General features: G+C 35.5%; 2 protein-coding genes across 3 annotated transcripts; one reads left to right on the plus strand and one right to left on the minus strand.

Annotated features, from left to right (window-relative positions):
- The first annotated feature begins 500 nt into the window (after positions 1-500).
- On the plus strand, positions 501-2,542 carry XRCC3 (homolog of X-ray repair cross complementing 3 (XRCC3)). Its single transcript, XM_078322763.1, has 2 exons — positions 501-1,245; positions 2,046-2,542. The coding sequence occupies exons 1-2, from the start codon at positions 598-600 to the stop codon at positions 2,349-2,351; spliced, it is 954 nt and encodes a 317-aa protein (XP_078178889.1). The 5' UTR covers positions 501-597; the 3' UTR covers positions 2,352-2,542.
- A 444-nt stretch (positions 2,543-2,986) lies between these two features.
- LOC144573072 (uncharacterized) lies at positions 2,987-8,494 on the minus strand. 2 transcript variants are annotated; one of them, XM_078322760.1, is made up of 12 exons: positions 8,358-8,494; positions 7,274-7,755; positions 6,645-6,796; positions 6,143-6,265; positions 5,875-6,030; positions 5,530-5,644; positions 5,293-5,340; positions 4,852-5,147; positions 4,227-4,332; positions 3,997-4,133; positions 3,691-3,754; positions 2,987-3,574 (listed from the first exon to the last, which is right to left on the minus strand). In XM_078322760.1, coding segments are annotated over exons 1-12 (1,968 nt in total). In that variant the 5' UTR covers positions 8,360-8,494; the 3' UTR covers positions 2,987-3,287. The 2 variants fall into 2 exon arrangements, with proteins under 2 accessions (XP_078178886.1, XP_078178887.1); XM_078322761.1 differs by having other exon boundaries at positions 3,070-3,574; positions 3,997-4,135; positions 4,232-4,332.
- Positions 8,495-13,489: the final 4,995 nt, after the last annotated feature.

Consider the following 13,489-nt stretch of genomic DNA (forward strand, 5'->3'; position numbering starts at 1 on the left):
AATGCACCAGGACCCTTTAATGTTCGTGCCGATTATGATCGGACGGTTTGAATCTAAATAGAAATATTATGTTACCTTACAAGTTGAATTTTTTTTCTTACAATCTGAGATGTGAATTCCTTTCAGAAGAAGCGACGTTAGGAGAGTCCGGAGATAGCGGATCATTCCGAATTGACGTTTCTGCTCCAACAGTAAAGTTCCTGAACCGTCCGATAATTTGATATTCGTGCAAAGTTAATTTTTTAAACGTCCGACTAGTATAACTCAGAAAATATATCCTCTCCAATACCTGATAAGGGAATCTTTTACAATTACTAGATCTGAACCGTACTTTTTTACTTGGCACGAATCTCAAAGCCCAAAAATGGGGCCCCCTACAGTGACCCGAATCCCAAGCCGGTTGAGATTTAATCTCAAACCGTTAAGTAAGTCATCCTCTGCAATAATTGTGCAATACCTGAGAGGATACGGGTTCGTATAACTCATGGGGTCATGGGGACTGGATCATTCCTCGTCCAGGCCGCCAAAGAGAGCCACAGATTGGGTGGGATTCAATTCAAAAATTTGTAATCTCTCGCGCTTTCTCCGTCTCGAGGCATGCTCTTCACCGCCGCTTCCTCCGCCTCCATCAGAGATCCCGATTCAATTCCACAATCTTCCAGGGACTCATTTACAAAACCGCAACACCCTCTCCCGATTCCTCTCCAGCCGCTACTACCCCATCCAAAGCTCTCTCTCGGCTGCCCGATTCTCTCCCGCCTCCTCGCCGGAGGCCTTCCCGTCGGAACCATAACCGAGATCTCCGGAGAATCTGCCTCCGGGAAGTCTCAGCTCTGTCTCCAGCTCATCCTCTCATCTCTGCTTCCGCCTTACCTCGGTGGCCTCGGTGCCTCCTCCCTCCTCATCCTCCCATCTCTCCTTCCCTCTTCTTCTCTCCTAAGGCGTCTCTCCCTTCTTCCCTCCCCTCTCCACATCTCTCCGCTGGATCACATCTTCATCGCCTCAGCACAGTCACCGGAGCATCTGATGATGCTCTTGTACCAGGCCGATAGGTTGTTCGAGAAGTCGCCAGGTGAGATGCCAGTGAGGCTTGTGGTGGTGGATTCAATTGCGGCTATTTTTCGGTCGGAATTTGAGAATAATTTGGGGGATTTGAAGAGTAGAACAGGGATGTTTTTTAGGATTGCCGCAAAGTTGAAGGACCAGGCACGTCAATTTGGAGCTGTTGTGGTTGTCACAAACCAGGTTATTTAATTAGACTTCACATTTTTTATGTTTAAACTCAATTGAACCTTAACTGAGCTCCACTTCTAATATTTGATGAAATTGCAATTTGTTGTTGTGAGGTGTACATTGGCTTTTATCTGTTTGACTGACAATACTGAACCTGACCGTAATAGTTAGCCTCTTTTGGTAAATTAATAGTTAGAAGGTTAATATGATGATCAAAATCAATAAAAGATTCAGAAAAAAAAAAACCCAAATATCTAAATTTGAGTGTATATATGAATGAAGAATCCAACTTGATCTTGGATTATTTCATCGGTTCTATCCGGTAATAGCATTACATGTCGTCCAGTGTGTTATGAACTTCTCATACAACAGGAATTGGTATCTGTCCTTGGTTAGCAGTTAGCACCTTATTAGATCTGTGTTTTTTTAAGAACTAGGGAAACAATACAAACCAGTGATGTAGAAACAAATGAAAATATGTAAAGTATGTTATATTGGCACTGAAAAGGTATTTTGCTAGTTATACCTGACATTTAACCATAATTTATGGTAACACAACATTCCCCGTTTCTTCATAGGATACCAACCTTTTCTTTAGGTACATTACAGTACCTTTTAAAAAATATTAATACATGAAAGTAACACCCCATCTTAAGATTGTTGTGGTGTAATGGTTATTTCTCTAAACTGTTTTCGGCTAAAGCCCTAAATAAAAATGTAAAACAATTGTGACCCAGTGAATGCATATCATGGCAACTATACCCAGTCTTGAATTTCTGGAAAATATCTGATGTATCAATGAACGCTTGCAGGTTGTAGATGTAATGGGCCCCGAAGTGGCTGGAGATGGAGGGAATAACCACCACATAGGGCCTGTTTTGTGGTCGTCAGGGCGCATGGTAGCACCAGCGATGGGGCTGTCATGGGCCAACTGCATAAATACGAGAATATTCCTCTCTAGAAGTGACGAGGTGGTGGCTGTGGGGGTAAATGGTGGAGAGGCGATTATGCGCACAAAGAGGAGGATGGAGGTGGTATTTGCGCCCCACGTGCCTCGGTCTTCCTGCGAATTTGTCATTGGCAAGGATGGGGTTTTTGGTCTTGAACTTGAAAGATAGCGACCAGGGTGTGGACCTCTCTTTTGTGTTGTCTAGTTACACACCCTCTCTTTTGTGTTGTCTAGTTGGAGTCTTTGCGGTCTCTTTAAGATTTTTGTCTGTGCTTGGCCTCCTTTGTTATGTATAAGCATATGCGGCACTTGCTATACAATTTGTCAAGTGATACTTTCCCTAACATGATACAAAGTAACTTCCCTCTTCTTTTTTTTTATAGGGAATTGGTAATTTGAGTACATTATATCTGCCATCTGTTATATTCTATACCGTTTTGCATTGACTTAGCCAAATGATTTAATCACTTTAAAAGCTTCTAACAGTTGAACGAAAACATCTTATATGATTGTAATTCTGTGTAAATGCATTGTTATAACTTTTGTTTGAGAAAGATATTTGTATTACTGTATATAAGAATGCATTTACACAGAAGTTATACAAATATTATCTAATACTTATATAAGAATGAATTGTTCGGATAAGTATAAGATAATATTTGTATAACTGTCAATTTCAATGGCTTAATCATTGTAACCTCCAGAATTAAACGATAATATTTATCAAACATACATTTTGCAGTAAATGGTGTACTATAACTATTTTTGGCAGCAAAATGGATATATCATTTTGGATTTGTTCAAGTTCAAGTTTTACATTGTATTTGGAGCAAACTATCAATTACACTCTCAAATAAGAGGGTAAAGGTGTCAATTAATGGAATATAATCTGCAATTACACTCTCAAATTATCAAATATCATTAATAGATCCAAAGCATGTATCAAATGGTGAAAACAAATAAGAACAATATATCCAAACAAAATATATATTTGTCAATCAAACCAAGAATACAAATTAACAAATTGTAATAGAAAAGTTTTTTTAATTCATGTTGCAACACAACCCAAAAGAAATATTTACACTATTTAGCCTTTTCAAGTATATTATATAGCTGCCACTGTCATTTGGTTAGCAGGAGGCACAATCCTGGCTCGCTTTCTAGGAACAGCCAGAAAGGCAACTGACCTGACAAATGCCATCATCCTCCTTTTCTTACGCGGTGGCAGTGGTGGCCCCACATCCACACTGTTCGACATGCTTCCAGTGAAACACTCGAAATTCTCACTTCTCGATGGAATTTGCGTAGAGTAACTGGAAGTTGATTCAACATCTGTTGCATACGGATATTCCATCGGGATGTAGTCGCTGGAAAGTTCAAGTTGAGGGGATCCTGCAAGAGGCACTTACAAAGTTTTATTTTCTAATCGGCATATTGCAAATTTGATAATGCTGTAGAAAAATCAGTCTATAAATTTTTAGATGAAGGGAAGAAACTGAAGTACTTACCACCGTCATCAGTACGTTGCATGGAGTCCCCATTTAGTATATTTCCTCTCTCAACATTCACATGCTGAAAGAATAAACAAAAATATTACAATGGGTGCGCAGGGTTTGGCATTGTCTTTGGTTTTAATATGAGGGAACAATGTGAAATACTTTAATATTATTTTCTACTTGCGTCATGACCTAATGGGTAAAAAATGTTAACATAAAGAATGCAATGCATCTCAAGCAATAAACACCTAATGTGTATCAAGTATAAGAAAGAGTAAAGAAAATCTGATCAATAAAGCAACCATTTAATTTCCTTACGTTTGTCTCATGGAAAAGAGAGTGTTGTGTCTCCACTATATGCTCACCAGAAGAAGTTGAGATGTGTTCATTTAATAAATTCATTAAAGCAATATCACAAATTGCAGGAAGTTGCTCGTAAAATGCTGGCATATCACCTAAAATTTATAATAACAAAAGAAATTTATCTCAGTCAGATAAACATATAACCAGGTTCAAGAAAAGGCAAGGGAAATGTGAATATACGGCACCTTCAATTATATCGTTCTCAATTTGCCCTGATGAACCCGAACCGACAACATGAGGCCCAACATTTATGCAGATAGACTTGTTCCTTCCCATCAGATGTACTAAAGACTGAAATTTATAAGACAACATTGATTTAGATAGATTGCAAAAAATGTTAATCGGGTAGTGACATGAGGTATAATCATACAATTCTGTTTTTCTTTTTCTTTTTGAAAATACTGTCAGGGGCTGACAGTGTACCAATAATCATACAATTCTGAGTGAACAAAAGAAAATTTTAGTTTGTTGGTATATATGCATTCTCTGCACAGATTAATAGTTATAATGGAACAATGATTCATACTATAATAGAGGTTGATATTATAATTTGTCAGTACGCATCTCTGCACAACTTACGACTTGATGGAACAAAGGTTGATATTATAATAGATTTATGTTGTTATCAATTTCATAGTCAGAACTAATTTGGTTCATGTTTGGTTCAAATTGTTGATTTGTTTACACATGAATGAGTGAACCCATTCAGTAAAGAATAAAAGCGTATTAACAACATAAAACCACATTTTGCTAATGGTACCAACCAACTACCAATTGACAATGAAATAAGAAATATAATTAGTAATGCACCTGTTGAGGCTGATATATGGGAGGAGGCCCAATCCTGGCCCGGCTTCTGGGACCCACCAGGAATGTGATTAGCTTGAGAGGAATCTTTATCTTTGCCATCCTACGTGGCCAAAGCTGGCCCACGTGCCCACCGTTCGACATGCTTGTTATGAACCCTTGAACCAGTGCCTCGCACAAGCTAGCATCAAAACTGTTACTTCTCGATGGAGATTGAAAATAATTATTGGTAGTTGATTCGCTAGTTGCTAACAAATTGTCCAATAGCCCCGAGTCGCTAGAAACTTCAATTTGCAATACTGTAAAAGGCATTCATAGAATTAGATGCATTAATTTGTGTATTAGATCGTTAATATGAAGAATAACTTTGACATAATGATGTAGAAGAACTGAAAATTTAGTCTCTGTGCTTTAAATAAGACATAATGTGGGTGAAGTACTTACCACCAGCAATCTTATGTTGCACAGGGCCCACATTCAGGATGGAAGTATCTATATCCAAAAAATAAATAAAAAAAATTCAGTAATTGCCGAAATATATCAGATAAATAAAAAAAATCACAAAATGATAGTGGAACGTTAACTGTGGTTTCTTTCTAATCACAGAAGTTGTCTGCCACTTTTCTCAAACAAAGAAAATAAAGGAAAAGGTCAACAAACACATAAATATATATATAGTACCTGGAATTAATAAATTATTCTCGCAAGGATTTGGTACAGACGAGCCTGAGCCAACAAGACGTGGCCCACCATTTGTTTGGGGAAGCACAATTCTTTCCGGCATATGAACTGAAGCCTGAATTCCAAAGACAATTGCTTAACAAATAGCTTGAATTATAACAGGGCTGAGTTGCACAGTTAAGGGCAAACTCAAGTAACCTAGATTAAATTTATACTCAATTACACTTAGGGATTATAACAAAGAAGTGTGGGGCCATTTTACCTTTAAGGTCAATTGAAGCAAGTTTTGTTTAATTGAGGCTTAATACACAATTAGTGTGGGGCCATTTATCAAATTGTACATACCTTAGAACTGATACTGAATTGATCTTGATGCGAAGTTCTCCTATGCAGAACTTCTTCCAGGGGTGATATTGACTTTATGTTGTTATTAATTAGATATTCAAAATAAAATTGGTTTGTATCTGGGTTCAAAATGTTAGCTTCATTATTCATTGAAACCTGAAACCAAATAAGTGAAGTTAATTAGTAAAAAATAAAATGAAATTATAAACCGGACAAGACACTTTGAAAAGAATTAAATGTTATTAAAATGAAGATACAATAAACACACCTGCCGAGGCTGACTACAGTTGTTTAAGGCATAATTTTTAGCGCGAAATTCATTGGCACACTGTATCATGTGCTTAACCATAGACATCCAGCCTTTGTCAGATTCTGACTTAATACAAAGTATCTAAGAAATAGGAAAGAGAGAAGAGAGGAAAATGAGTATTACCATCCATAATATTAGAAAGCAATATTTGTTAACAAACAAATACTAAAAAAGGAATGATCATAATCTTCAATCCTGGTTTCGGTACCAGTATAATGCGGTAGGCACCAGATCTGTATCAGCTTGTACCTTTCAGTACCACTACCAATATTAGTCAGGCCTGGAACGAATATGAACTAGTTTAATTGTTGAACCTTACTCTACAAATTCAATATCAGTACTTTAAGTGGGTACTGGAATTGTAACACTGTGTGCTGGTACTGAATCTGTTCAGCAGCCAGAAAAGAACCACTCTGAGATCTGTAAGTGTAGCATAAAAGCTACAGGCAAGTATTCTAACCTCACGAAGTTCAGATTGATCATTGTAATATCGCGAGAGGAAATTCTCCACTGTGTTAATCCCTTTCTTTTGGAGGAGAGAAGCACGATCTTTTCCAATTTTCTTGATACATCGTACGCTGTGTCTCAGCTCCAGCCGGTCCGGTTGAAACGCTACAGAAAAAAAGCATCAAATCAACCAGTGTCAAAAATAAAGGATTTAAATTTAATTTACCCTCCAGTATCAACTTAACACCAACTTAGTGTCACTAATCTTTATGTACGTGATTTTTTCTCGTCAAATAGAAATCGGACTTTAGTGTCTGCCTTTACATGCTTGTACCGGTTAAACAAGCTAGAAGCATACACTAAGATAATTGCCACATCACTTACTAGTAAGTACCATGCGTGGTACGAACCAGTGTTATAAATAACAGTATGCGGTCGTCGGACGGAGAGGGTACCGCCAAGCGATTAATCGAGAATAATCGGCCATAATCGGAAATAATCGGTCAATTAGTCGAAAAAATTCATGGTGGTTTGGTCACCGCCAATGACTAATCAGCCTAAACAGACATTTTTTACAACACAGGTACGAACAATACTACAATGAATAATGATCAAGGATACACAATGAAAATCATTCTTTACCTATTCCTCGGCGGTCTTTTACCCGAATAGGTTTGCTCACACCCTCTTGAACTCTTTCCCCATTCAAATAACCCTCTTCTCCTACACCCTCGAGTGTAATTCCTAGCCGAAACTCACCATTTGACCAGCTTGAATTATCTGTAAAAATGATATTTTCAAAGGTACCGCGTCCATGTTGAAGCCGAATAGTAAGACTACCACCTCCACCTGTCAAAATAGGCGGCTTCCCTTCCCTTTTACTTAACACGCTCTGATTAAAGTCGCTTCTGCTCCAATTTGCTCCTTTGTTTTTCCAAAATAAGGCATTAAGCACTATGAGTTTGACTTTGGCAGAAGAGAGAAAGCAGTCAGGAGAAATGATTGACTGAGTGTTCGTGTCGTATATTGCTACTTCTATGGGGTCTACTGGGCGGGTTGTGAAGGCGGGGCTTTTGACCTGATTGATGAAGTCTAGCCGGTACCGAGGTCGATCTGGTGGCAGCCTGTAAGAGAAATATGAAAACATAATTACTTAAGAGGAGCAAAAAGTAAAAAATAAAAATAAAAACATCTTGAAGCATTTGGTAATTAACAACTTTGTAAAACCAATAATCTACTCGATCCAAGGTCGGAATAAAAAAGTTTTTGACTACCAAGGATTTATAAGGAATTAAAACTAATGATTAGGGTTTGTTGGCCAGCTGAGATTCTCTGTTTAACGTTGCACAATTGAGGATTCATGAAATCAAAATTATTGAATTGCACAATCGTGGAGGAGAAAACTCCCAATTGGCCTAAGTGGTGCTCAATATTCTAAAAATTAGGGGTTGCAGTACGCAGTAAAACTTGCTCACTGTGGAAAATTCAAGTAGTGAAATAAATGAAAATGAACTTGATATTACCCAAAACCTCAATAGATACCTATCAATTTAAGGAATTGAAGCTGCACAAGAGCAAACAAGCCAAAAACCATTGTCCCGTAAAACCTTAATTGTGCAACTAAAGTTCATCTATCCTAATCAAACATAGTCACCCATTAATTTATCAAGGAGAAACTCACAGAAAACGACTAAAAGGAAAAAAGAAAGAAAAGGGGAATGCTTACATGTTGCATTGCCTTTGCTAGTCTTTGTCTTCAGAAATGCGTGAGGTGAGGGGCATTTTTATTATAAGTAGGGATTGGAACTGTGGAAGGAGATTGACTGATTGATCGAGTCGCTGCACGGCGCTAGGAAGGAACATGGAAAAACCGCGGGAATTTACCCCTTTTCTTAATTTGTCAACGTGTAGAAAAACGAAGAAATAAGAATTGGAAATGGAATTCGCGTCGTACCACTGATCGGAAGCGGAGAATCCACGAGAAATGATTTCAATCGACGGGATTTCAGGGAAGTCCAATCGCGCGAAGAAATCCTCTTCAAAACAATGACATTTGACGAGAATCGTACGGAATAAAGTGATGGGACCAAAAACTCCTCTTCTCTTGCCATCGTATGAAAATTTTCAAAAAAAAAAAAAAATTATGTGAAACTCCGACGTTCGACGGACTCCTCTTTCTTCTCGTTTTGGTAAAAGATGAAGAAGTTTCTAGTAGAAGACAAGGCCGAGAGAAGCCCAATAGCCCATCCAATTCATTTTATAATTTTTTGTAACTTTTAGTTTGTTATTTTTGCTAAAACGATAAATTTGTATTGGATGGCATAGGTGGTAAATTATGAGAATTAGCTGTCTTTTATTTTATTTTATCAAATGAATTCTTGTTCGTGAAAAATTGAAAATATTCTTTCTAATCTGAAAATTACAATTCTAATTCGTTGCTATTGAAAACATCTCTTTTGAATTGAATTGAAATTTGATACTTCTTATTCTAAGGGGATAACAGGAACCTGTTTTCAATCCTAACCGTTTCAATATTTTAATACACTAATCTCAAAAAGAATCTCAACAGTTGGAATCGGAATAACAGGTTCCTGTTCAGATTTATTTCCCGTTAGATACCTGTAAAAACTAAAAAGCGTCTAACAGATTCAAAATTTTAAATTGATCCGATCATGATCCGCATCTTTTTTTTTGAAACGAATCCAACAGTTTAGATTGTAATGCACAGAGACCATTGTTTATATATGAAATAATGAGAATCGATACCCGCTCCAAGCCGAAAACATATATCTGCGGGAGGTCTGGCCCACAAGCAGAGCAAGGAAGTGAGAAGGTGGTTGAGGAGTCGTTTCAGGCTAAGGGGCAGGTCCTAGTGGTCAGGGTAGAGGAGAAAGCTCCAGGCAAGTGTCCCTGAGCAAATCAATGTACTGGCAATGGTGGTCTGGTAGGGACTTGAGCAAGTCCTAGTGGTCTGTGAAGAAGGGAAGATGATGCTGATGCACCATGAGGTGGCCTCATCTGATTCAATACATCGCAATGCATAATAGCCTATCTCTGTATATATTATAATACATTTTTTTTTGTATGTGCTTTTTTATCGTTGTTTCGTACACCAATGCACCAAACTAGATGCACATAGTGAATTGCAAATGGGCTAGGTCCGGTCCGGACCTGGCCGGTCCACGTCTACGGTTCTAACGGGTCTACGGGTTGGCACGGTTCGAATTTGACAGCTCTAATTTGAAGGAGTTAGTTCAAATCCGTACTAGAACCATAGTTCAAATTCTGATCCGATTCGGTCCGGATCGGATCCGGATCTCTCTTTTTTTTTTTTTTTTTTTTAAACAGTAGTAAAATAATTGAATAAAGCTTCTTCGGTTTCATGCAAATTTTGAAAGTATAAGTTCTGTTTTCTTTCACAACATTTTGGTAGGATATACTATAACTATGTTCTCAAGCATGTATCAAATATAACTATGCTGCTGCTCTCTGCCGATATGACATGTATCAAATATAACTATGTTCTCAATTATTTTATATTTCTCAAACAAAACTATAACTATGTTCTCAATTATTCAGATATGACATGTATCAAATATAAAATAATTTAAAAATTAGTTGTTCATTCATCATAAATTTAAATATAATAACTCCACTTTTAAAGATTCAAGATTACTTGATGGGATATCGAACGCATTTCAAATCGGTCCAAATTTTATATACGTGCTATTTAACGCATTTCAAATCTAACCTATTAAAATATAACATATCTAACATATTTAAAAATAAATCTAACATATTCAAAATAAATCTAACTTATTTAAAAATAAATTTAATATAGCATATTAAAATCTAACATATTTAAAAAGAAGTCTAACCTCTTTAATTATAAATCTAACATATTTAAAAATAAACCTAACATATTAAAATAAAATGAAATCCGAATTTACAAAATAAATTACTAAAAATCCAAACTTAAAAATAAATCTAACATAATCTATTCAAATATAACATATCTAACATATTTAAAAATAAATCTAACATTTTCAAAATAAATCTAACCTATTTAAAAATAAATATAATATAACGTATTAAAATCTAACATATTTAAATTTTAACATTCAATTTTTAAGTTCTCTATCAAAATAAATTTAAAATCTAAGATTCAATTTAAATTTTAAAATACTATACAAAATCTAAAATAATTCAATCTATTTTTAATTTAGTTTATTTTCAATCTATTTAAACTAACCAAAACATCCTAAACAGTCCAATTTCGACCTCTATTTCGGGCTGAAACAACATGTTTCGGGCTTTACCGAACTATTGTATTTTGATTCAGTAATTTCTTGCCAAAACAGGACTGCTCCCGAACGAAACAGGGATATTTCTGGCCGAAACAGGATTGAACCAAAATACAGTAGTTCGACCCGAAACAGATACCGAAACTGAACTATTTAGGTTATTTTGGTTAGTCTAAATAGATTCAAAATAAACTAAATTAAAAATAGATTGAACATAAACTAAATCTAATGCAATGAACATAAACTAGGCGGGTTCGGATCCGGGGGGTTTGGTCCGAGTCTGGGGGGTTTTGGTCCGGGTCCAGGTGGGTTCGGTCCAGGTCCAGGAGGTTTGGTGTTAGTTATGTGTTCTAAAAGTTATCTTATGTTGATTAATTTTACATGTTATATTTATGAATTAGATACTATATGCATTTTCTTCCGTGAAATTTATATTTATCTATAGAAACATTCAAGAAGATGCTCTTAGTTTTGAACTATAGAACTCTATAAGATGACAAACATAAATTTCTAAATTGTTCACAGACTTGGTTATTAGTATGAAACACTAATATAGCATGATAAATTTGTCATGTTGATTAAAATACAATGTAGTTCTATAAATGTTGTTAAAGGTTTATCATTTAATAACATAAGTATATGAAAAGGTTTCATATATTGAACAGACCCAACAGATGAAAACATTATATGGATTATGTTAGTGTCATTAATGTTTTTATTGTATCTTAGAATTCTGAGATATGAGATGTGTTTTTTTTTTTTCATATGAGAAGCATATAATGTAATTAGTACTAAAAGATACTTATCATAAGTGGTGATAAAAATATTAGTTTTTTGTATATAACTTGTGCGGGAGAAAGTTATATGTCAATAGTATCATTCCCCCTCATTTATAATGAGTGATGATATTTTATGGGCCCCTTGGTAAAGTAGAATTATAATGCATGCAATATAACTGAAGTGCAATTACATATTTATAATTTACTTAAGAGACCAAAAAATAAATATATAATACAAAGATAACACAGTCCGACTTTGTATAATATTCATAATATCATGTGGCAATGAATAGACACAAGTGATGTTAATTATAGCATTAATTTAAGGGATCATGTATTGTAAAATGATACTTTATATCTGTGTCATTTGAGTATGGATAGCTAATACCGCTTATAGTTTATGGTAATAAAATATTATTATACCGCTGCCAACATAACATGGATCCCACAGGGTCACACCAATAAAAAATTAATTAGAAATGCTAACTCTTAGATTTATTTGACATGTATGACATGGCTAATAAATGAGTTTCTCTACTTAAACATGAGATAAATAATTATGAGAATAATTTTGAGATATTTTGGATTTAATTAAATATTTAATGGAACCCAAATATCTAAAAAGATCAAGCGGAAAAAATCTTTGCGGGCTGTAAAATAGAGTTTTTGTGGGTAGCAAAGAGTTTTGAATTTTTACCACAGTTTCTGGACAAAACAGAAACAGTTCCTGACCAAAACCAAAGAACGGAAAAACAGTGTGTTCGGCCAGAACCGAAACAGACATTTCCTGGCCAAAACTAGGCCGGAACAACTACCAAGAAAGCACTTTTTTTGGGATAACTAATTATGGCCGAGTGGGAATCATGAGAACTGCTTTTATAACTGCATGTAAGCTATTTAAAGAGGTTTCTAATGCCTAGAAGTTATATGTTTTGATTTAGAGAATTAAAATTCTGCCTATATACTCTCTTTCTCCCTTGTTGATCTCTCATGTGTTGAGAAATCACAAACCCTAAACTCAAGATCTTCCATTGGAGAATATGGATTAAGGAGCGACTGAAATACTACTCTTTAGCAAAAGGAAATTTCAGCTTCTAATTAATTTTTTGGTGGATACCGTGGAGAGCTTATACTTTGAAGTCTCAACTTGGTGCAAGACATTCTAGGAGGCCGTTTTGACAAACGAAGGTATTCAAAAGATTTAGAAGAGAATACGACTTCTCTCTATTTACCAAATTAACATTTGTAGAGGTATATCAAAATTTTCTTTTGTAGATAGATCTTTGATGGATGAATGAGTAGATAATTATTCATACATATGAATTGCTTCAATAGAATTAGCATAATAAAGTATATCCATAAATGCTTGTAAAATGATTAAAATTTTAATTTTACCGCTTACATCATGAAATCCTTTATTTGGTTCGGGTTTAGGCAGGGGCGGATCATAGTTGAAGCTGGGGGGTGCTAAGCCACTCCAAGATTTTCAAAATTGATTATCAAGTATATAGGAAGTCTTACTTAATTCTTTGTTTTATGTGTATTAGCACCCCCATTATAATTTAATAAATTTCAAGGGACTTGAACGGAAACTTTAAAACTCAAAATCACGGAGTAGGCTTTCATGCCTATTTGGGGCTTTGATTTCCGTGTGTTCACACTTCACAGTGAAAAGGAAAATGAAACCTTTCTAGATTGAAAAGGTCATACTAAGAAAGAATAAAATAGTGCCCCATCCAATAAAAACGAAAAAGCTAACTGCAAAAAGAATAAAA

Source organism: Carex rostrata, chromosome 21 (assembly GCF_964058835.1).
Source record: "Carex rostrata chromosome 21, lpCarRost1.2, whole genome shotgun sequence".
NCBI classification, from domain to species: domain Eukaryota; kingdom Viridiplantae; phylum Streptophyta; class Magnoliopsida; order Poales; family Cyperaceae; genus Carex; species Carex rostrata.

Bases quoted from the DNA above. Each gene is read 5' to 3' on its own strand.
- LOC144573072 (XM_078322760.1), bottom strand. The intron at 6,031-6,142 runs GTGTGTTTATTG...ATTTGGTTTCAG, and splicing joins ACTGTAGTCAGCCTCGGCAG to GTTTCAATGAATAATGAAGC. The intron at 4,333-4,851 runs GTGCATTACTAA...TATAAATTTCAG, and splicing joins CCATATATCAGCCTCAACAG to TCTTTAGTACATCTGATGGG.
- XRCC3 (XM_078322763.1), top strand. From the start codon at position 598: ATGCTCTTCACCGCCGCTTCCTCCGCCTCCATCAGAGATCCCGATTCA. The intron at 1,246-2,045 runs GTTATTTAATTA...GAACGCTTGCAG, and splicing joins TTGTGGTTGTCACAAACCAG to GTTGTAGATGTAATGGGCCC.